We start from the raw sequence: 25,091 nt of genomic DNA on the forward strand, positions 1-25,091 counted from the left end.
CCGGCCAAGATAATACAATAATGTTTAAATTCTCAAATCTCTCGTGCATGTATTTTCATTTATTTTATTTTTACATATACGATTTTTAACTGTAGAATTAATTGATATAATCTATCAATATTGTCTATATTTATCGATTCTCACACGTGATATTATATGACTTATATTGGAATAGAATCTTATTATCTTTTTCGGACTATATCTCTTTTCTGTTTTTCCTTGTACATGTGTCTTGTAAACTTCTTGTAAAATCAGCTTTTTTAATAAAGCACCAAATCTCTTTATAAATTAATGTTTTATAAAAAGTTTAGGTTTTTTTTTATAAAAAAGACTGAATTTATAGAGCTTGCAAGATATGCACATAACTCTATGTAATATTTTTTTCTTAAAATATTTTTTATCGTTATCTCCTCGATATATATATTTATATTTTTATATTTATAGAGAATTGAACACATATAATATACATATTATTATTGACTATCAAGTCTCTATAACATATATTGGCAATAAAAAATAAAAATGATTGAATTTGGAATTAAATGTGTTATGTAGTAAAACAAGAAAAAATAAATTTCTATATTTTAAACTTTACTTCTTTTAATTTGTAATTTCCTTTCAATTGATTGGGATAATTTAGCATGCTCCCTATTGTTTTATACAATGTGCATCGATTACATATCAGGAGGTTACAAAAATAATATAAGTCTTCAGACTACATTACTGATCGCACCAGTGCGATCACGAAAGTAAACGATTCTTTCTCAGAATAATTAGAGGTAGCTAAAAGCTTAGTGATAACCAACTCTGACAGGTATGTTACGATTTTACTTAAGCATGAGGGTTGCGGAATTTCTCGCCGGCGTATTTCGCAGCGGCGCCCAGTTCCTCCTCGATACGCAGAATCTGGTTATACTTGGCCAGACGTTCCGAGCGACAGGGCGCGCCGGTTTTAATCTGGCCGGTCGAGAGACCAACGACCAGGTCGGCGATAAACGTATCCTCCGTCTCTCCGGAACGATGGGAAACCATTGTACCCCAGCCGTTACTCTTAGCGAGCTTGTGCGCATTGATGGATTCGGTTACGCTACCGATTTGATTGACTTTCAACAGCAAGCAGTTGCATGCTTTCTTCTCGATGGCCGTCTGGATTCTGAAATATATATAAGTAAATACGAATATAGTAAGATGTATGATAAATACATATATATATATATATATATATATATATATATATATAAGTTTAGCAATAAAATAAAGTTTAACTAAGATATTATCTCATTACCTTTCAGGATTTGTGACGGTAAGGTCGTCTCCGACAATTTGAATAGGAGTGGCCGCGGTCAAAGCCGTCCAGGAATCCCAGCCATCCTGATCGAAAGGATCTTCAATCGAGACAATCGGAAAATCTTTGATAAATTCCAAGTACAAGTTTTTCAATGCTTCCGGTTCCAGGTATGTGCTTGGATCGGACTTTTCATTCTTGAAGTCTAAATCGTACTTTCCATTCTTGTGGAATTCAGAAGCGGCAACGTCCATGCCAATTTTGATCTTTCCTTCGTAACCGGCAATCTGCAAATATTCGTGACAAAATTATTGTACACTGATAATTATTATAAAATAGTGTAATGTATATTATTCAAATCTCATATTTACCTTAATAGCATCTATAATTAAGTTGAGAGCTTCCTTATTTTCCAAAATGTTGGGTGCGAATCCACCCTCGTCACCAACAGCAGTGGCGTCGAGGCCGAACTTCTTCTTGATGCCTGCCTTTAAGTGATGGTACACCTCGCTGCCCATTTTCATGGCTTCGGTGAAGTTGGCTGCACCGGTAGGTAAAATCATGAACTCCTGCATGGCTAGCTTGTTACCAGCATGAGAGCCACGATTGATTACATTAAATGCTGGCACTGGCAAAATGATATCGTTGTTGCCAGCCAATTCGGCGATATATCTGTAATACAAATATAAATATCATTGAAATATAAATATAAATAGAGATCAATCAAAATTAATATTGGACGCTAGTGGTGAAAATAAACTTGGTAAAATTGATTTCGACGTAACTAGCAATTTTATTCAATACTTTCACGACGTTTCGACCATTTGGTTGTGGTCCTTATCAAGTGAGAATTCTATAACACAATATTACACAATAGTTTTTAACAATTTCAACGCAACATAAAACCGATCTTCTCGAAAAACATGTAAGAAAGAGAGAGATTGCTGAAATGTTCTTCATGAAAAAGCATGATAATACTGTTAACCTATAAAGACACTGAGAATTTGACATATATTTACGACAAAATAATAAAGATTGTTTAGTTGTGCGTTTCAAACTTAGTCGTTTGACAAAACATCATAGCGATGGGACGTGTTCCTCTTTTAACTATTAATTTTAAATAAGATCGGTTTTATGTTGCGTTAATCTCATTTTAATTGATGGGTATGTTTGTGGTCATAACTTAACATTTAAATATATTCTTGTATGTTTCAACATTGTTAAAAACTATTGTGTAATATTGTGTTATAGAATTCTCACTTGATAAGGACCACAACCAAATGGTCAAAACGTCGTGAAAGTATTGAATAAAATTGCTAGTTACGTCAAAATCAATTTTGCCAAATAAATAGAGATATTTTTAAATTTATCATTAAAGATATTTACTTATACAAGGGCAAACCCTTTTTAGCAGCACCAGCCTTGCAAATTGCTAAAGAGACACCTAAAATTGCATTTGCTCCAAGTTTGGATTTATTTGGTGTGCCATCCAGCTTCAGCAGGAAGTTATCAATATCTGTTTGTTGCGTAACTTCCAAGTTGGCCTTAAAAACAAGAGTTTTATTCTTTCCTTATCTATTTTTGATAATTGTCAAATGTTACATAACTATTTTGTAACCATTGCATAAATAGGTTACGCTTATACACTTATTTAGACCCGTACCTTTAACAATTCAGGAACAATGATGGAATTAATATTCTCTATGGCTTTAAAAACAGATTTTCCATGATATTTAGATTTATCATTATCTCTTAGTTCTAGGGCTTCGTGAACTCCAGTGGATGCACCGGATGGCACTGCTGCACGGAAGGAACCAATTTCAGTGACGAGATCAACCTAAGAGCATATGTAATATTATTAAAAGGATGTTCAATAAAGTACTAGAAATATATTGTCTTCTAAAATTCAATATGCTACCTCTACTGTAGGATTTCCACGAGAGTCGTAAATCTGACGAGCTTTGATGCTTTGAATGGGCATTTTGATGCAACTTGCTGAGGAAAAGCGCCTTGCTGAGATTAAAACACTGTAATCAATAAAACAATATAAGCAAACTATTTTATATATTAAAAATAATAAATTGCATGCTATACATATATAATTATAATACTACAGTTTTTCTTTTTGTGTTACAAGAAGATTGTAGTACTATAAGTAAATAAATCTGTAATATACATGTTTATTACCGAATAATCTTGCGACGTAACATGATTGTTTGCCAAATATGGAAGCTTGATTGATGTAATTTAATTCGCAAGCATTGTTATGACAGAAAAATGCAATAAATTTAGACAAAATATAGATAAGTAATTGTAACTGACAAAATCTTTGAATAGAGAAAGAGGAGTGTCAAGTTCAAGAACATTGTGATAACAGAATATTTAGAGAACAAGTAATACAAGAAAAATAATCAAGTTTAATCAAAATAAAAAGAACAATCTTGCAAATAATATCTAAGAATTAACGCTGCATCGACATAACTGATCACGACGGATCTTTCGATCAAGCTTATTCACGTCGACCTTGTCAAGGTCATAGTGTCTGACCCACCCTAACAAAAACCTTCATTCCAAAAGAAACATATGCTTTAATTTGCATTATAAGAGCAACATTTTAAGTCGACAGGTCACACTTATCAGCAAGATCGCGATTGTCAACGTAATTGAATAATTTAGACGATGCAATTTTGATGCACTTTCGTCCGGCAGAGTTCGAGAGAGAAAAAGAAATGCACTCACGCGATTTAGACGAATTTAAGTGGAAAGGATCGCTACGATGATTTTCCGGGTGTTCCTGAGGCAATGCTCACCTGATCTGTCACACGCGACGATTCCCACGAATGGTTTGGCGAGGAATGAGATTTGACCTACCGGATGACCTCCGTCGTGATGCAAGCGGAGAGGTATCGATTGCGAGAGAGGCGCGCGAAAATAAGTTAGGAGAATGAAAAAAAAATTTATCTCCGCGAATATGTTGAAATTAATGAATTTTTATCGCTTTTGACGTTTCTGAGAAGGAGGGATCAATTTTCTTTGATAATTATTTTATCATATGTAATTCGCGTTTTACGTAATACGCGAGCGTCTGTTCCGATCTTTTTGTAAAATTAAATTTATTCGCCAGCCAATGATAGAGCTGCTCTTCGAATGGCGAAGACAAATGATTGGTCGAACGCAAAAGCGTCCACCACGTTCGAGCTGTCTAAAACCCAGCAAACACCGATATATAATTGTTACATTGCTATAATAAAACGGAATATAACATGTATGTTACATGTAACATCCATGTTAGTTGTAATTTCCCACTCATAGATGTAACATTTTAATATAACATATATTACATTGTAGTTATATTGTCATTATATACCAAATAGCACATTGATGTATTGATAAGTCAGTGTACTATCTGGGATATAATGACAATATAACTACAATAATGTAATATATGTAATATTAAAAATGTTACATCTATGAGTGGGAAATTACAACTAACATATACGTTACATGTAACATGCTTGAGTATATAACATATACTCTGTTTGCTGGGAAGTAGAGAGAAGCCTGAGAGCGGCCACCGCAATTCAGTGGACGCGTGTACTAATGCGTTCCCTGAGAAAGTAGACGTGAACTACGTCGTGAAGCGGTAAAAAAGCACGGTAAATGGTTCGATTCCGTGATATGGTTCATGTCCGAACTATTCAGATAAGAACCAAGTTGAGAACCGAACAGCTGAGTCAGACAACGATCCATTTAACATATATAAGTTATGATTTATATTCAATCAAATGTGCAATACATATTATATGTAGTGTACATATTAAATTGGCAACATTGAAATTCAATGTCGCTTTGAAATCGAATATTTCGAAGCGCGCGTCACAGAAGCATTTATTTTCTTACACTATATTAATAACTTTAACAATAATAATTTTAACAATAAATAATTATTGTTAAAAAATTTCTAAATTAAAAAAAGAATTATCTTTGGACATATATAATCATGAAAATATATAATTATATGTACACTACATATAATATGTATTGCACATTTGATTGAATATAAATCATAACTTATATATGTTATTTAATTTATTTTGTAACGTTATATATTATTTAATAATTATGTATATTTAAAAATTCTAATTAGACAAAATTTTAAAATTGTAAAAAGAAATATCTTACATATATTATGAAAATATAATTATATACTGCATATGATGTATATTGCACATTTGATTGAATATAAATCATAATATATATGTCATTTAATCTATGTAATTATATAGTTTGATAATTAAGTAGGTATATTTATAATTCTATTTTATATTTCGAGAGAAGAAGATATGTTTGATATAAATTTAAAATAAAAATTTATAATAAAATAAATAAAATTGCAAAATTGTAAAGAGAAAAATGTATATATATTACAATTTTCTTAATTTTTCAAAAGCATTAATTAAACTTATATAAGTGTATTAAATGAATAAAATTAATTATTCCATATCGTTATTTTCTTTAAATTATAAGCAATTTTAATAACACAGAAAGCTCACAAAATAAACGAAAAATAATTATAATCAGAAAAAAACAACAATAAATTTCATCGATATTATACTTTAGACTTATTTACGTACTTATTTTTATAAATTGAAACATTTAGCTAATTGTAAGTCAAACACATATGTTGTAAACATTGGCAAATCGTTGAACTGTCGACAATAATTTATTCGATTTCGAGAGAAGTTTCTTGCTCCTTATAAAGACAGAGAGAAAAGAGGAAATGCCGGACCTAAAGAAACAATATAAGAAGCCACCGTCCACCTTTGGTAACGTGAAAAAAATTAAAAGCGATCTTGCTCACAAGCAGCAAGAAAGACGTAAGAAACGAAGAACAAATGATTTTGAAAGAAATCGGGAGAAAAAACAATCGTCGAATTTTTCTTCAACAAATTCACAAAAACGTAAGTTTCTTATCGATGCGAGATATATAATATGATAATTATTACAATTAGATAATAAATGTTACGTAATTATTTTTGTCACTAAAATGTTGCTGAAGACGACTAGAGAAAGACATTTTGATTTAAAATTCAATTACGTAACAATCTTATTATATATATAAAAATATCAAATAAAAATATTAAATATTATAAAAATATAAATTACACACACACACACACACACACACACACACATATATATATATATATATATATAAATACACATATAAATATGTGTATACACATGCATACATTATTGTATAATTTAATTACATATTAATAACATATAAGTAACATATTAATATATTACAGATGAAATTAAAAGAAACTTAGTAGAATGGAGAGCGGAACGAGAGAAAAGAAAGGAGAAAGAATTAAAGAAAAAGCCTCCTTTTATAGTCGGGATTGTTCGACATAAGTATTTCTCTCCAGTAACGATTAAATCCAGTAAGAACCCAGTCATTACAAAGACGGAAGGACAGAAAAAGAAGGAGGCAAAAAAGCCTCCTGCAATAAATGACAATTTAACAAAAGATATTCCAGTTAGTATAGTTTTAATCACAACAATTTTTTTGCACTTTAATATTATTTTCAGCATTGTTTAAATATTTTAAATTATATAAAGAAGATATTAAATTTTTCGCACAATTTTTTTCTTTATTATTGTATATAAGTAAAGATCAGTTTGATTTGCTTTGATGGAATTATAATTAATTCATTATGAGATTCTGTTGATTCAAATGCAACAGAATTAAAAATTCCAATGAACTAAAAAACTCCCGATTTTTCTCCGTAACAGTAAATAAATTCGATAAAAAATCAATGTTATAACAATAAAATTTCGTATCTTTATTTAATTTAGAATATTTAAATAATGACGGAAGATGATACAAGATGATTAAAAAAAAATAAACTGAACAATTATGATCTTTGTCAGGTGCCTCAAACAAACGAATTTCCGACAAAAGAAGCTATGAAAAACAATATTGAGATGCCAACGGAAAAAAATCAAGAACACAGCGTCGAGTATTTTAAAGATCTATTATACAATGAAAGAGAGAGGCTTAAAAAAAATTGCGAGCATTGGAGCAAAATGTCAAGAGACGTTAAAGAAGATATGCAATGTAATATTAACCAAGCGGTGGGACAAACGACTTTATTAATAAGCAAGAAATTTTCCCAATTTTATGGCTTAATATTGATCTGCGAAAAAGGTGATGCTGACATACCAGTAACTTGTGCGGATTTGCATGGATTTTGGGACATGATGTACCTGGAAGTAAAGGACTGCGACTCGCGGTTTGCAAAATTGGAAGAACTTCAAGCTAATCATTGGCGAGAAGAGTCATCATTTCCTGAATTTGTAACTCCTTATACAAGTGATAAGAAGTCTTTAGAGAAGGCCAAAAGGAGTATTAATAATAGTACGCAGCATTGTAAATGTCGTAAAGATTTGTCCAAAATATATACGTCAACTCCATATCCTGAAGAGAGTAAAACGGAATTGAATAGTTATAATATGAATACTTCGCTCCTGACAATGAAAATCAGCCAGTTATACAACAAATCCACAATACTCATCGATAAGGATGACACGATATCGTGTAAATCTGAGCAGACGCCTAGAAAACATTCTTCATTGGGAAAGTTTGAAAAGTTGGAGGGAATCTTCAGATTAAAATCGATAAGTGATGCTGACAATAATTCGCAAGATTTATTAAAGAAGATAGATGGTTCTGAATTGGAAGAAATGAAAATACACAAGCTAAGTTGTGTCGAAAAGAGATTAGAAATGGATTACTCTCTCGATAGTTCTGCTTCTACTGTGATCGAAAGAACTATAGCGGATAAAAATAATACACTTAAGGAGACTTCAAACGGTACCTTTTATTTAATCGAAACTCCTATTTCTAAATTTAAAGACAAAAGATCTCTTAAAAAACCCAAGTAATTGTTTGAAGATAAAATCGTTTTGATAAAGAAGTTTCAGATATTGGAATTTACAAATAAAAATGTGCCAAGGTTTTGTTTTATTAACGAATTATATACATATAAATCCTATCTACAGATTTGCATCTCGACACATCGCTAAAACACAACGAAATATCAACTGTAAAATAATATAAATACTTACATAAATACATGCGAATTAAATGTAAAAATACTTTTGAACGAAATTATTTTACTTTGCAATAGTTATATAGTACAAAACTTATTACATTTTGGACAAAACTATTACTTTGTAATTATAATTAAATATTTTGTAATAGTTTTGGTCAAACTTTGTAATAACTTTCATTGCTTTGTAATATTATGTATTTCCTTCAAAAATATTTTTACATTTAATTCGCATAATAATAAGTACTTTTGATATTTTATTTCACACTAAACATTTCTGACGTTATGTTTTAGCGATGTGTCGAAATGCAAAAACTGTAAATAGGATTTACAATATGATATAATTAATTATTAAAATAAAAACTTTTAATTTTTTCTATTTTTATTCGTACTTTGTAATAATAACTTTAATTTAAATTTTGATTTAAGTTTAGTAGTTTAGTATTTAAAATTGAAATTTTGATTTAAAAAGTTTCTGCTGATGAGAAAATGATGGCAAAATTTAAGGTAATAGGGAAGCAGCATATTATAAATGTAAATAATGAATGTATTATTTCTTCTGTAAGTAATAAGACTGCAGTCATTACATATACATATAACTATGTATATATTTTTTAAAATAAATACATAAATAAATATATATATTGATCGTTATGCTTGTGATAATGTTAATATACTATTGGCTTATAAAATTAAAAATTTTGAAATTTTAATTTTAATTTTAAGAAATTTTAATTAAAAAGTTTCAACTTTTCTATATTACACATTAAATTTTTTAAATATACTATATATATATATATATATATATATATATATATATATCACTGCAGCTGTCTTATCACTTAGAAGAAATGATACATTTATTATTTGCATTTATAACCTGTTGCAAACTTTCCTTTATTATCTCAAATTTTTGTCATCTTTTTTTTATTATAGCCGAAACTTTTTAAAATCAAAATTTCAATTTTTTCTTAAATAAGATTTTAAATAGAAAAATTATAGTTTTACTCATTGACAATGCGTTATTTTATAAAAATTGATAGTTATATATATATATATTTAATATTAAAATTAGTTTGCTATACGTACATGTGTATAATAAATGTCAGAGGATATTATTAAAAAATATGTTCTATTCTCGCTAATAATAAAATGTTATAATATATTTAGGAAATAAAAATTAAAAATAAAATATAAATGTGTCAGAAATTGAGAAAATTATTTCGCAGGAAGATTTGTGTCGCGCGGAAGTAAAGGCAATGATTTATTTAATCTTTTTTCTAAATGTATAAATATACAGTTCACACACAAATATATACAGACGTTACTTACGAGCACATTTACAATTTTGCACATATACATACATATACATTTGTTTTATACAGAATTTAGTTAATTATGGCAAAAAAATAATTTTGCATATAAATCGAAGAAACATATAAAACATTATTACATTTTTGCATTTCTTAGAACATACAATTTCTCGATTGGATTTTTTGAGTGCTTTTTCAGTAAAATTATTTAAAATATAAACGTCTCTTGAGAATAATTTATACTCATGTATCGGTTGTCATCGATTAAACGTACGAATAAGACGCGTGTTCTGTGAAGCTACTTACATGACATTATATGTATTTAATATGTTATCATACCACGAATACCTTCAGTTTTCAACAATTACTTGAGAAGGTAAGGTCACGAGTGAACAATATACTTTTGGTTAAAGTAACGAGTGATTCCACGACTAAGGTGAGTTAAATACATATTTAGACATTTTTTCGAAACATATGCATGTAAAAATAAGTATGCGTTTGCAGAGTTTTTAGTTTTTAAAAGTTATTTTATTCAATTTTTAAAAAAACATTAAGAAAATCTTCCATTCCTCTTCTTTTTTACAACTACATTATTTTTTTCTTTGCAATTGCCGTAAAAAATGTAGAAGTAAATTATAACAGCAATCTCTTGTTATTATTTTTGACATATAACAAATTAAAAATTGAAAACAACTTGCATAAACTTTATTTGATTCATTTTCTCCTTAATGGATATTTAAAATCGATTTTTTCGTTATGTTAAATTAAATATTGAACAAATGTAAAAAAAGAAACGCAATAAATGTTAATTTTTCATACGATATGTAAATAACGATAAATGCTAATAAAAAATATATTTATGTTTTTTATTCATATTTAAATTTGCTCATGAAACATATATGTATAAACAAATTGAAAATAATTTAAAAGTTTAATTTTGTAACAACTGTTTCTTCGTGTTATTTGTTTATTCAGTATATTCATGACTTACAAGTGACATACATATAAACTTGGATAATTACGTATTCATAAACATATACATCAAACTGGATTAAGATCGGTTACTAAAAGAAATATTTTATATATTTTTATTTTTAAATTTATGTTGATATTTATATATTCAAAATTTAAAAAAACGTTACGTTATATCTTTCAAAAAATGTTGCTTTATTTATGTTATAATATTACATTATATTATATTGTTATATATAATATACGTACACGGCACAACAGTATATATTTTCACATTTAAAATACATAAGAAAAAAAAAAAAAAAAAAAAGATAACTTTGATTACTTTAATAATTTAAAAAATAAATATCGTTTATATAGATTCTTCAATTTGAAGACATAGAAGTATTTTTTAATTATTTGAATGATTAATTTTCTCACAGAAGTCGACAGTTTCTCTTTTTTCTATTTAGTTTGCATTTTACTTGTTCCTTATTTCTGTATTTTGTTTCATATACATACATTTAGCAAAAGAAAAAAATGTGTTTGCAGATATCTGAAACGAAAGCTGATATATAATGATGTTCCTAAAATTGACATTAAATATTTTATTATATATTGTTGTAATGGCAACGGCTTTTTCTAGTCACACAAGTGCAAAAAATAAGGGCTGTTATGAAAATAAAGACAATTTATCGAATTGTCTGTTACCTCTTCATTATAATTTGAAGATAACATTGTGGCAAAATTACACGTCTAGTGGTGAATCTTATGTTAATTTTTATATTAATTGTGGAATACATAACATAACTTTAAATACATCAAAATATATCAAATTAACAACAGTAATGTTAAAGTCGGTTACCAGTAAAGAAATCTACGAACCTGATTTATATTATCCTGCACAGGAAATTGTTGTTCTTAAATTCGGCCATAATTTCTTACCAGAAAATTACATGGCAAATGGAGTTTATATTCTATACGCAAAATTTGAAATAATATTTCAACAGATTTTGCTAAATTCGGACATGAACAAAGAAGATCAAAAGTGAGTAATAATATTAGGATGTATTCAAAAAAATAAACCATCTTTTTTTTATATTTATATATATGTGTATATGTATATGTATATATATATATATATATATATATATATATGTATACATAAATACAGAAAAGTATGCTAATTCGTATTGTTAGTGAAATCGTATCTCTATTGTATTTATTAAACAAAATTAAAATATTTTAAGATGTCAATAAATTACGATTTAATAAATTAATTTTATTACTTATAAATTAGTTTTTTTTTTCATTATATTTAGATGGACAACTAAAGAAACAATTATTAAATTTTATAATTATATTAAGATATTATTTATTTATATGTTTGTGTGACGCGAAAAGTATCTTTGTTCGACTTTTGAAGAAAATTGAGAATTATAAGTATGACATTCTTATATGTTTTGTTGTAAACTGAGAAGTTTTGTAGAAAATTAAACTTTTTGTTAATTTTTTAATTATATTGTTAGAGGTACGATTTAAAAATTTATGACTACAATTTAGCAAACCGGTGTTGTAGATCATACGAAATATTACATTTTTTAATTTTTAATTTACGATATATGAAATAATTGATGGGATAATGTTTAATATATCGTTAATAAAAATCATAGTTTTAAATAAATAAAAATGTTTTGCCATTTATTTGATAAGTGTGCAATTTTAATATTTACCTTAAGCGGTATAATTTAGCATATTTTTCCTTATGTACCATGAACTGATGAAACTTTGTTGTTAAAATTTATATTAGTTTCACCGCTACGTTAATTCGATATGGAAGAGGCCGACGATTATTTCCATGTTGGGACGACCCGGAATTAAGAGCCACCTTTAACATCTCCTTAGAATATCATCATGCACTAAAAATCAAAGTTCTGTCGAATATGCCGATAAATTTTACACAAAATAAAGTTAACGAGTCTTTGACGATTACGTATTTCCAAGTCTCGCCTCTATTACCAGCAACAGATGTAACAATAATTATGCTACCCGATGTGTATTCCACGCGGGTTGCTTCTTATTCGTTAAAGAATGGGTCAGATTTATGGCGCAAATTGGACTTAGAGCCTCACACGTTATTGGCGGAATATGTTATTAAAAACGTAACTCAATTTATAGAAGAATATTACAGCTTCTTGAAAATAGTCCCGAAAATGGAGTACATCGCTATTCCGAATTTCGAAAACAAAACTTATTATACTACGGGAGTAGTTTTTTACAGGTAATACAGAACATTTAAGATAATATAAGTATAATTAAAATTTTTTAAAATACATATATTATTTTCGACATTTAGAATTTTAAATAATTCAAAGTATTATTCATGTTTTATTATTAAAATTTCTTTGATTATATAATGTATTATTTATCTTTTATTATTAGAATTTCTTTGATTATATAATTTAATTTCGATAAGTGATTTTAATAAATAAAGACATATACATATAATACTATTTAGCAAAATGATATAACTGAAAATTATATTATTTATAAAAGTCACATTTATATATTCAAAACTTTATTGTTATTACATTCAATCAAGAATTTAAAAAAATTATTAATTAATTTTGTAATATTAAGTTTTAATGTTAAGAAGATATGTTTACGTCTTTATTATTGCATTTATTGTATAAGTTGTGATGCGTCTATATTTTTTTATTTTTATTAAAATTGAAGGATTATTCGAAGATTTTCCATTCGAAAATAAAATATAGAAAATAATGAAAAAAATCTTACTTATATTTCTGAGAAAAAGGTATAAAAAGAGATGCACATATAAAATTATATAAAATCGAATTAAAATATAACATTCTTTATTTTAATTTTTATTTTATTTTTATATTTAAATTTTTATTTAATTTTTAATTGATATTTTTAAATTATATCATACTATATATCAATATTATAGCATGAATTTTCGATATAATCGCAATATTTACCAATAATTTTTAGTGAAGCTGATATTATCTACAAAGAAGCATTATTTCCTGCTGTGTCCAAAATTGAAACGATGTCCTCAATAGCCCATGATATAACTAATCAATGGATTGGTAAGCTTTTTAATCCATTATGTCCGACTCACGAGTGGTTAAACGATGGCTTCCTTTTGTTTTTTCGTACATATATCCTCGATAAGGTTGGTCTTTGATACTAATTGTACGATAATATTTTTACATTATAACAAAAAGATTTCTTAAATTATCTGACTTTTCGTTAAAAATAAAGGAAATATCGATTATTTCCTTTCTTTTTTTTTAATTTCTAATATCTTAACTCTTTGGGAAAAATATTTAAATAATTATGAAATAAATGACGTATATATTTAAATATATATAATGTTATTATTTAAAAAGACTTTGTGCAAGAGTATATATTTTGTGTCTGAACTTTAACAATATTATATATGTCAGATAGTTACACATTAACAGTAAATTTAAAAATATATAATTATATAATATATTATACATAATATTAAAATAAAAGTATAAAATATGCGAAGCTAATTTTAGAAACATCAAATAATTGTATATATTAATTTATATTGTTAATGCAATCTTCTTTTACAAATATATATATATATATATATATATATATATATTATATATATACTATATTTAATCAAATCGATAAACAAGTATGTCTGTAGTTATTTCCAGATGACAAGATAATGGATTTATTCATAGTTCAAATTCAACATGAATCTCGTAAGCTAGACTCTGAAATTGCAATGAGTTCTATGGAATTTAAATACGATGTATTTGACCCTGATTTATTTTCTCCTCATTCTCCGATTACAGGTATGTATGTATGTTTAATACATACTATAAAATGTATATGTGTATATATAAAATCTCTGGATAGTTTTAAAAACACCCTGTATACATATATCTATAATTACATATATTTTATACGTTTATTATAGGAGCCCTTGTATGGAACATGCTAAGAAGTATTTTTCCTCATAATTTGTTTTGGGATGGCATCAAAAAATATTTAAACTCAACGTAAGTATAATATTCACTTTGTAATATTTGTGTATTGTATAATGCAATAATTGTGTATTTTAATATAAATATTATGCAAATTATTATATAAATGTTATATTTATCTATATCTAAATGTATATATATAAAATAAGAGCAAAATATATCGGTAACAATCCATTCGAAATGCAACAATAAATATATGCTAACAATAAGTAAAAATTATATTCAATGAGTTTTATCTTTGTATATTTAACAAAAATTCAAATGCCAAATAATGTATAAATACTATTGAAAAATTAACTTTGCCAAAAAAAAATATATCAACAAAAATTTATATACATAAAAATATTCTATAAACTTATATACATATATATAAATATACAAGCATATATATATTTCACTTTCAAATATAAAAAATTAATAAAAATTATTTTTAAAAATTAAAAAATTTATAAAATATAAAATACGATAATAAAATAGTTAAATAAATAATTTAAGAAAATAAAATTATGCTGGGCATACTATTTATTCGTAATTTTTATATAGATACTTAATTTTCTAATATTTAAAAAAATTTAGTCAATAAAATATATGTATATCAATGCAACACTTTTTTGTTCAAATACAAATCTTGTTTCTTTTCTATTTCAAATAAATAATAAGATGCTGGAGAATCATTACATGATGTTTATTTTAATATTTTTACATTAGTGTGTTAACTACTAAGACAAGTTTGTAACTTTTAACGCAACGAGATTCACATATGTAGATAAGAATATTAATTCTTCAACACAACAAATTAAAATCTATTAATAATGTTAGGTTACATTTGAATCTCACATTTGAAAGATGACACCACTTTATACATATATTGTTAAATGCCGCAATGTCAAATTTTACAGAATTATGGATTTGGATCCGAAAAATACCGATGATCTGTCGAACATTATGCAGACTGTCATGGATAAATTGCGCCATAAAATTATACCAGGCACCATTATGGTTAACCCTGACTTTAGAGTGTACAAATTAAAATTAAATCAAATGATGGATATTTGGTCTATACAGATGTTCTGCCCTGTTATAAATGTAATACGAAATTATTCTAGCGGTATCGCGAAAATTTCGAAGGAGTTTTACGAATTAAATCAACAACCATATTTTATACCTGTGACCTACACTTCGGAAACAAACCTCGAGTTTAATAAAACTTTACCGAATGTTACTGAGTGTTTAACACAATCCACTTCAGAGTTGGAAATTCCTAATCTCAATGAAAATGAATGGATCATCGCTAACATTCAACAATCTGGTAAATATTAAATCATTATCATATATTTTTGTTCTTATACTTTTTTATGAGAATTAAAATAATATATATACATATTATAAACAATAATATTCTGTTAATGTATTTCGCAAAAATATTTTTGTAAAATTTCTAATTAAATACACTTTGCATGTAAATATCGTTTTTTATAACTAAAATCAGTTTTAATTAATACAATAATAATTCTCTGTATGTCGCTCAATTATTCAAGACACACATACAGTTATTTAAATTAAATTATCGGTATAAAATAATTTTATATTTTATATACAACATATATAAGAGATTTTTCACATATTTCACTACAAAATATGCGCGCAATTTCTAATACACTTTGTATATGCAAAAATATAAGAAAATAAAATTTATATACATATGAAATATATATATCTTATTATAATAGATATATATATATATATATATATATATATATATATATATATATATATATATTATATTAATATATTTTACCAATGACATTTATTTCTTAAATAATATATAGGATACTATCGCGTCAATTATGATTCTGAAAATTGGCGAAAAATTGCCCGTTACTTGAATTCTGAAAATTATACAAATATTCATGTTATTAATCGGGCGCAAATAATCGATGACGCATTCCATTTCGCAATGCAAGGGAAATTGAGTTTTTCCATATTCTGGGATCTCACGAGCTATTTACCGAGAAAAGAAACAAATTATGTAGCATGGTATCCTATGATCAAAATTTTTTACAACATAATGCAAATATTACCATTTTCATATGCGCCACGTAACCTTCCATATACAGCGCTAAAGGTATTATCAGTTTACAATTATCAGTCAAAGATTATTACTATTTATTGATTATTATTATTATTAATTATAATTATTATTTATTATTATATTGTTAGATAACGATTACTGAAAAATATATTAGAAATTAAAGATTAAAGTATACAACCAATTTTTAAATAATAATAATTTTGACATTATTTCTTAGAAAATAACAAGCGTTTGCTGCTTTCTAAATATCATTATATAGCTGATCATCCAGTTTAAGTTTTGGCATTATCTAATCTTTATATAGATGATATAAATATGTATAATCTTTACATATATCTGCATCTTAGAAAAAAAGTATTATTAAATTATCTAAAATAATGTTCATATAATTTGGTTTAGAGTTATAGCAAATAAAAATATTTAAGTAGTAGATCTTAGAAGCGATAATAAAAGGTTATATAAAAAATAAGCGATAAAAACTTATAAATAAATGTATAAATATATTTTTATATTCCTTTTATAATTTACATTTTTATTATCACCTCATCTTTATCTAGCTAATTGTAAACAATTATCTGAGCAAATCTTTTTAATAGAATATTAATAAAATTTCACATATTTTATTTCAATCTCGATTTTTTAATATAATATTTTGTGTTTTTACTTTTATTATTCTTATATGAACTTTTGCATTTTAGAATTAAATTTAAATTTATAACTGAATTTAATTCATGATTTATTATATATTAAAATTTTAAATTTGTATGAATTAGTAAAAGCAAGAACGATTCTTTAATATATGACTAATATATGTATATTATAAAGGAAGATAAATGAAAAAATTGAAAAGAAATTTATATTTTTATTAATATGTACAAAATTTTATTTATCTCATGACAAAAGATTTTCTTTGTAATGTTTTTTAATGAAGTTTCTTCTGATATAGAAATATAAAAATATGTTTTTTTTTTTTTAAATCGGTCAACAGAGCCAAAGCACGAAAAATTAATTATTCGGAACTGTATGTTTTGGTTTGAAATCACTAAGTTCCATATATAAATTAATCTCGAAACTTACATATGGAGAAATAGGCGCAAAAAATATAGGTCCAAAAAGTCGCTGAAGTTTCGAGATTAATTTATATATGGAACTTAGTGATCTCAAACCAAGAGATACAGTTCCGAATAATTAATTTTTCGTGCTTTGGCTTTGTTGGCCGATTAAAAAAAAACATCATATTTATATTCTTAATATTGAGAGCCGATAAAAATATTTCTTTCTGAGAAATATAAAAATTAATTATGAAATTAATAATGTACTTTTTATGATATCAAAATTATACAGCTTTTATTATATTTTCGTACAAGATTTCCTTAAAAACATTTTTTATATTTAATGTAAAACTTGATTTTAATCTTATAAACTTTAAGTAAAACAAACATTATGACAATGTATTATTAACACATGTAAAGAATTTGTACATATTTTAAAACCGAGTTTTAAAAAAATTTAGTATGCTATATATGATAAAAGTCTTTCAATAAATATAATGTATTATTTATCACATCTTTCTATTAAAGTTTGATTATTTTTTTTATACAAATGTTTGAATCGTTATTTTGTACATAAAGCTCTAGTGCTTCTAATTTTTTTACCCAATTTTTGCAGGAAATACTTTTCCAAATAAAAAGTTTGTTTGAAGAAATGAAACTATATAAAGACGATCAATCGCTACTTTTTTTCGAGGAACGTGACGAACAACAAAATTATTTGAACTTAATACTTTCAAAATTGGGATGCATCATCCAGGATTTTCTCTGTTTAAAAATGGCTGAAGTTCAATTAGAATTGCATCTAATTAATAAAAAGATGTAAGTCTTTCGTTATATTTTTGTGTTGACACTTTTTTGAATACTGTGCACACATATGTGATAATATTACTTGAGAAAAAGTGCACACACATATATATACCATAATCAAATATAAATACATATATGTATATAAAATATTTCCATAAACGTCTCTCTTTTTTACTTGTCCAGTTTCTATCAGTTCTGTTCTGTATATACTAGTAAAATAATAAAAAAATGAAAAAAAATTGTAGAACAAGAATAACTCTTGCATTGTTTTTTTTTAGATAAAATAAAACTCGAAGAAATTAAAAGAGCGACTGGCTATGTATAAGCATATTTATGTTTACATATCATTTTATATTAACAATTTAGTTTTAGATTTTTTTAAAATTTACTCTTTCCATAAAATATAATACATAAATTACTCTAGTTTACAAAAATGTTTTTTTTTTATTATTTTAAATAAGACAAATTGTTTTATGCACATTTTGGATGCTGAGAACGATTTTACAATCTTTACTAGTCAATCTTCAATAGTATGTCAGATTTGAAATAAAATTGAGATTCAATATGCAAAAAAATATTTTTTTGCGGTACATGATAATTTTTTTTTTTTGTGAATAAGATTAATGTGCATTTTATAGGGAATAAACAATACATTTATGATATTTGATTAGACTTTCAAGATATAACATTTTTTTACAAAAAAATTTTATATAATACAAGAAAAACCACTTCTTTAATAAAAATTTGATGTACTAATGAAATTTGCAGGACCTACCCAGCGAGAAATGATTGGTCGAATCGATTCGACGAATTCTACATCGATTCGATGTCGAATCGATGTCGATTTATCTATCATTTCTCGCTGGGTAAATATCCATAAAAAATAATTTTTAGCTGTAATCTAATGTGTTATTTTTGTAATTATTTTTCCATTTTTCTTAATATTGTTTCTATATACGTATAAGGAATATAATTATATTAATAAAAAAATTACATGTGTATATCTTATATACACATGTATGTTTATTGTGTAACATATAAACTTTCTTCCATAATATTTATTAAAAACTGCTAAATATATCGATCAACGAAATGTGTCAAAAATTAAAATGTTTGTTTTCTGTACATCGTAGAATAATGCCTGGATGGTATGAGTGGACATATTGTAATGGTTTGAGAAGAGCAAACGATACTCTTTGGGGCCAAGCATGGAAGGAAGCAACTAATAAATATCTAGCAAAATCTGATTATACAATGTTTGAATATCTCACTTGCATCGAGCATCCTCAAATTCTCCTTCATTATCTGAAGTCGGCTTTACCAAAATTTGAAAAGGATTTGTTCTTGAATAGTGAAAATAATGAAACGCTACAAGTGATACAAAATCAACAGCGTAAAATTAAAACTAAAATTTTTTTCTCTACTCTTGCAACACATGCTAAAAATAATAATATGCTTAAAGAAATATTATCAAACTTTAATGATATAAAATTCAGGTAAATAACGCATACGGACCCACACATTTCCTTTATAAAACATACTAGTTATATTAATAAAAGATTATTAATATGTATGTGTTAATTATAATTTTCTCTTTCTTTCTCTCTCTCTCTCTCTCTCTCTCCATATATATATATATATATATATGTACATATATATATTGTTTTATTTTTATAGCCATATCAATAGCACTGCAGCATTTATTGTGCTTATTAATAATGCCTACTTTAAGGATCAAATTGACCAGGTATAGCTTATAAATTTCAAAAAATTATATTATTTTAGAGATAATCTTAGTAATTATATATTTTTATCAGCAATATTTACTCTATTATATTTATATTTCATCGAAATGTATCGTATATCATATATTGCATGTACAATGTAACAAAAATATGTAAAATTACGTAAATAATTAAGTGTAAATTACACGATAAATAATAAAAATATATACATATTTTTACGTAATATATTATATATATATTTTTTATTACAGTGTAATGTGCAATGTTTTTCTCTTTTTCTCTTACATGTTTGTGCATGTATGTCTTGATATTTTATGATTAATTATGAAATTACTGATTGACATTAATAAATAAAAATTTATTTCAGATATTTAAATACGCAAAAATAAATATGCCACAATTATTTTCATATATTGCCAATAAGACTGTAAAACGTTCAACCCAGATCGAAGAACAGCTGACATTTTTTGTAAATTTGATTGAAAAAGCCAACCAGAAATGGTACGGTAAAGTTAACTCAAATAGCTCAATTGCGTGAAATGTAAATGTAGTAGTAGGTACATTATTGAAGAAAACAACAGATATAATACAAACATAAAATTTCAATAATTAAATAAATTAATAAAATTGCAAAAACTACCCCAATTATGACATTTCCAAAAATATTATACAAAATTGTGTATTAATTTTTTATATATTTATTAATAACATATATTATACGACAATATTTTATACTTATTTATTGATTTCAATTATTTTCTTATTTTAATATAAAAAAAACTATTAATCTCGGCTCGAATTATTGTGTTACAATAAAAATAAAATCTCGACGGCAATCGGAGCCTATGCGGATGACATGCACAAAATTAATAAATTAAAATGAGATCTCAAGTCAAACTCATTTATTAAATTCTAAACGTTTCAACCCACTTCGGGTCTTCTTCAGTAGCTGCAAAATACAAAGAAACAAAAATAGAAGATAATCGGTACAATCAGAAAATTATAAAACTCGTATACATACAATCCGCAAATAAATTAAATATCATTCTCCTCCCTATTCAAACCGTCCGGCCGTCGGAGTGTCTCCCTAACGGTGACCATCGTCAGGAAGGAAGCGGAGCAGTGACTCCCTTACCAACACTAATCAACATGGTATAAATTAAACGTAGAACAATTCAAAAGAATTAAAAATTAAGAACCGGGAAGAACACTCACCCCGACAGCAAAAACAGAGAGAAGACGATGCTACACGTGACACATCACTCTAACGACTGTGCGGTATTCTACCTCGACACAGTCGATACATATATACGCAAAAAACAAATATAAAAATAAAATATGAAAATAAAAATAAAAATAAAAACAACTAAACTAATCGGCACTCATGTCAAAAGTCTAACAAAAAAAAAACCCGGCTATGTAAAATCACAAAGCTAGATTTTGGTAAATTTTTCTATTAACAGATCAAGATTCTCGTTTAATTTATCAGTGTCGCTATGTAAATTTAAACTATTCCTCTGACGTTTTATGTGGATCATTTCGGATATCAAACGTTTACCTAAAAAAGGCTCCTCGTCTAAGACTTTTACATCCTCCCAATTAAATTCATGGTTCAATAATCTATGTTCCGATATGACTGATAATTGTGACGCGTTTCTTTTTATGTTGTTGCGATGTTCTTTCATCCTAGTTTTCAACAATCTACCCGTCTGCCCTACGTACGACGCATCACAATCCATACAATCAATTTTATAAACTACATTATTATGGAGTTCTCTTGGTAACTTATCCTTGTGTACTTTAATGAATTTACGGAGACTGTTAATTGCTGTATATGATGGAATGACATCCAAATCACGTGTAATGTCCTCGATTCTCTTCGATACATTATTAATATACGGAATATTAAAGTACGAAACTTTTTTCTGCGTTAGAATCTTGTCATTGCATACATTTGCTCTATTGTTATGCAACTTATTATTATAGCGGAAGAACAACTTTTTTAACCGCGCTTGTAATGTATGAAATATCAAATTGAGAGGATAATTATTAGACAAAAGAACTCCAATCATAGACTCAAAGTTAACTTTATGGAATTTCGGATGAGATAGCCAAAAAACTCTATCTATGAGGCTGATAATGGTGCCTTTTTTATGACAGAGAGGATGCTGCGATTCAAAATTTAAATATCTACCTGAATACGTCGGCTTATGAAACAAATCAAACTCAATGCTCCCATTATTTATAATAATGGTGACATCTAAAAAATTCAATCGGTTGTCAACCCCCTCCTCCATGGTGAACTGCAATCTAGGATGGAAAGAATTGAAAGTGTTTAAAACTATTTTAAGCATGGAGGGTGGGGCCGCCAACGCGATATCGTCAACATATCTAAAATAAAATGGAAATGACAATGGAATCGCAGCAATCGCTCTACTCTCCAAATCTTGCAACGTGATATCCACAATAATCGGTGAGAGGAGGGAACCCATAGGCGTGCCAAAAGTCTGTTGATAACATACATTATTAAACATAAAATAAGTCGAGTTCATAATAAAACGAATTGCCAATAAAAATTCATCTCGTGGAATAATACACTCTTTTTCAATATACCCCCATCTGTTAATTAAACTATCAATAGCCATATCCAATGGTACGTTGGTGAACAATGGTGACGATGGTCACCGTTAGGGAGACACTCCGACGGCCGGACGGTTTGAATAGGGAGGAGAATGATATTTAATTTATTTGCGGATTGTATGTATACGAGTTTTATAATTTTCTGATTGTACCGATTATCTTCTATTTTTGTTTCTTTGTATTTTGCAGCTACTGAAGAAGACCCGAAGTGGGTCGAAACGTTTAGAATTTAATAAATGAGTTTGACTTGAGATCTCATTTTAATTTATTAATTTTGTGCATGTCATCCGCATAGGCTCCGATTGCCGTCGAGATTTTATTTTTATTTTCTTATTGTTCATAATTATATATTTAATATTACAAATGTTAAATTGATTTTTATACTATTTTATTTTAATATTTATATAAATATTGATTACAATTATATAATATTTATTATGTAATATGTACATGCATGCATACATACATATATACGTATATATATATATATATATATATATATATATATATATATATTTACACACAGAGTTTTATATATTAATTATGTAAATTTGTAAAAGTATAATGAATATTATATTAATGACATTAAATGTAATAATAAATTTAATGCCAAAAATATATATTATTGTATGTTTATTTGGCATCTTCTAAGTAATTTTTTCATATTTTCTTAAATGCATAACTTTGGCGAATAATATTGCCGATAATTTAGTGTTTATAAATCAAATTTCCTTTATGTAAAAATATTTTATTACTTAAGACTGTGCTTTATAAAAAAAATTTTTATATAATCATAATTTATTAAAGCATTTCTATTTTATTTACTAAGTGCATGTACCATTATAACAGAAAGTTTTATTTCATCAAAATAAGAACGTTTTTTATTAAATTTAAGTACAATTTAACTTCTTAAAGAAATAAATAAGAAACAAAAATTTGATAAAAATAGAAAAATATGAAATAATGTACATGTACAAAAATCAATAAAAAAAAAACAATATTCATTTCTTAATGCGTGGAATATACAATTTCTTCATTGGATTTATGTATGCTTAATTTTGAGACAATTTTAAATATTAAATTTAAAATATCTTTTGGTAATTAACTTATCAATCGCGTTTTGACTTCCATCGATCTAATAACAATCAAACAAGTCTTTTATTATTACGCGTATAACTTTGTATATTTATTTATGTATTTCATATTCTATCGCAAACGTTGTCTTCGATAGTCTTTCGAGAAAGCAAGATTAAAATTGAGCAATACACTGTTGCCTAAAATAACGCCTGTTATTCAACAAACAAAAGGCTAAAGGTCTGTGAAAAATAGAATATTTTAATATTTTTTTGAAATAAATGTATATAAAAATATGCAAAAAAGACACAATTGCAAAGTTTTTGTTTTTTAAAATATATTTTATTTCATTTCTAAGAAAAAATAATACTTTTTATTTCAACTATCTCTATATTCAATTATCTCTATATTCTCTGCATAATATACAATATTTGAAACCTTTTCAGTTTTGTAAAAACATTTTTTAATTTGTTTCATCTTATAACAAATTGTGTATACTTGTTTAATTTATTTTACCTCAAAAGGATATTGATAATTAATGCTTTTTGTAACATTATTGCAAAATTAAGTTAATGCTTTTTGTAATATTATTGAAAAATTACATATGTCATAATTATGAAGGAAGGAACAAATATGAATTTTAAATTTTGTTCTAAAAAAGTGGTTTTACGATAATAAATGATAATAAATATTGTCTTTTTTTTAGTTCAGATTAATTTGTCATAAAACAATATAAAGACATAATTTGAATTGAGTTTAATTTTGCGACAGCTAATTCTTTGTTATCCGTTTTTTGGAACTAAACATTACACATACAGTAACACATATAATTATGATGACAAAACATATTGATAAACAGCTGAAAATACAACGGTTAAAATTTAGTTATTAAAGATAAGATATTATTTTATACATTTTTGGTGCAAAATTTATTTATTATATTTTTCCGATTATAACATTTATGA

General features: G+C 26.1%; 3 protein-coding genes across 10 annotated transcripts; 2 read left to right on the forward strand and 1 right to left on the reverse strand.

The window, feature by feature from the left end:
* Window positions 1–23: 23 nt before the first annotated feature.
* Window positions 24–4,316, reverse strand: Eno (alpha-enolase). 3 transcript variants are annotated; one of them, XM_029322661.2, is made up of 7 exons: window positions 4,096–4,316; window positions 3,204–3,312; window positions 2,949–3,122; window positions 2,672–2,829; window positions 1,657–1,957; window positions 1,286–1,572; window positions 24–1,153 (listed from the first exon to the last, which is right to left on the reverse strand). In XM_029322661.2, exons 2-7 carry the CDS (start codon window positions 3,264–3,266, stop codon window positions 832–834), a joined length of 1,305 nt encoding a protein of 434 aa, XP_029178494.2. In that variant the 5' UTR covers window positions 3,267–3,312; window positions 4,096–4,316; the 3' UTR covers window positions 24–831. The 3 variants fall into 3 exon arrangements, with proteins under 3 accessions (XP_029178494.2, XP_085342625.1, XP_029178493.2); XM_085486499.1 differs by lacking the exon at window positions 4,096–4,316 and adding an exon at window positions 4,027–4,089; XM_029322660.2 differs by lacking the exon at window positions 4,096–4,316 and adding an exon at window positions 3,473–3,539.
* Window positions 4,317–5,986: 1,670 nt separating this feature from the next.
* LOC114946214 (uncharacterized) lies at window positions 5,987–8,421 on the forward strand. The gene is made up of 3 exons (XM_029322656.2): window positions 5,987–6,246; window positions 6,598–6,827; window positions 7,223–8,421. The coding sequence occupies exons 1-3, from the start codon at window positions 6,066–6,068 to the stop codon at window positions 8,234–8,236; spliced, it is 1,425 nt and encodes a 474-aa protein (XP_029178489.2). The 5' UTR covers window positions 5,987–6,065; the 3' UTR covers window positions 8,237–8,421.
* A 1,666-nt stretch (window positions 8,422–10,087) lies between these two features.
* On the forward strand, window positions 10,088–21,150 carry LOC114946217 (aminopeptidase N-like). Of its 6 annotated transcripts, XM_085486480.1 has the most exons (13): window positions 10,088–10,152; window positions 11,220–11,429; window positions 11,576–11,715; window positions 12,478–12,948; window positions 13,680–13,863; window positions 14,374–14,524; window positions 14,650–14,731; window positions 15,616–16,025; window positions 16,546–16,841; window positions 18,477–18,679; window positions 19,801–20,163; window positions 20,345–20,414; window positions 20,780–21,150. In XM_085486480.1, the coding sequence occupies exons 3-13, from the start codon at window positions 11,624–11,626 to the stop codon at window positions 20,948–20,950; spliced, it is 2,493 nt and encodes an 830-aa protein (XP_085342606.1). In that variant the 5' UTR covers window positions 10,088–10,152; window positions 11,220–11,429; window positions 11,576–11,623; the 3' UTR covers window positions 20,951–21,150. The 6 variants fall into 6 exon arrangements, with proteins under 6 accessions (XP_085342606.1, XP_029178496.2, XP_085342607.1 ...); XM_029322663.2 differs by having other exon boundaries at window positions 11,220–11,715; XM_085486481.1 differs by lacking the exon at window positions 11,220–11,429.
* Window positions 21,151–25,091: the final 3,941 nt, after the last annotated feature.

The sequence above is a fragment of the Nylanderia fulva genome, unplaced genomic scaffold (assembly GCF_048542155.1).
Source record: "Nylanderia fulva isolate GAGA-0341 unplaced genomic scaffold, ASM4854215v1 Scaffold44, whole genome shotgun sequence".
Taxonomy (NCBI): domain Eukaryota; kingdom Metazoa; phylum Arthropoda; class Insecta; order Hymenoptera; family Formicidae; genus Nylanderia; species Nylanderia fulva.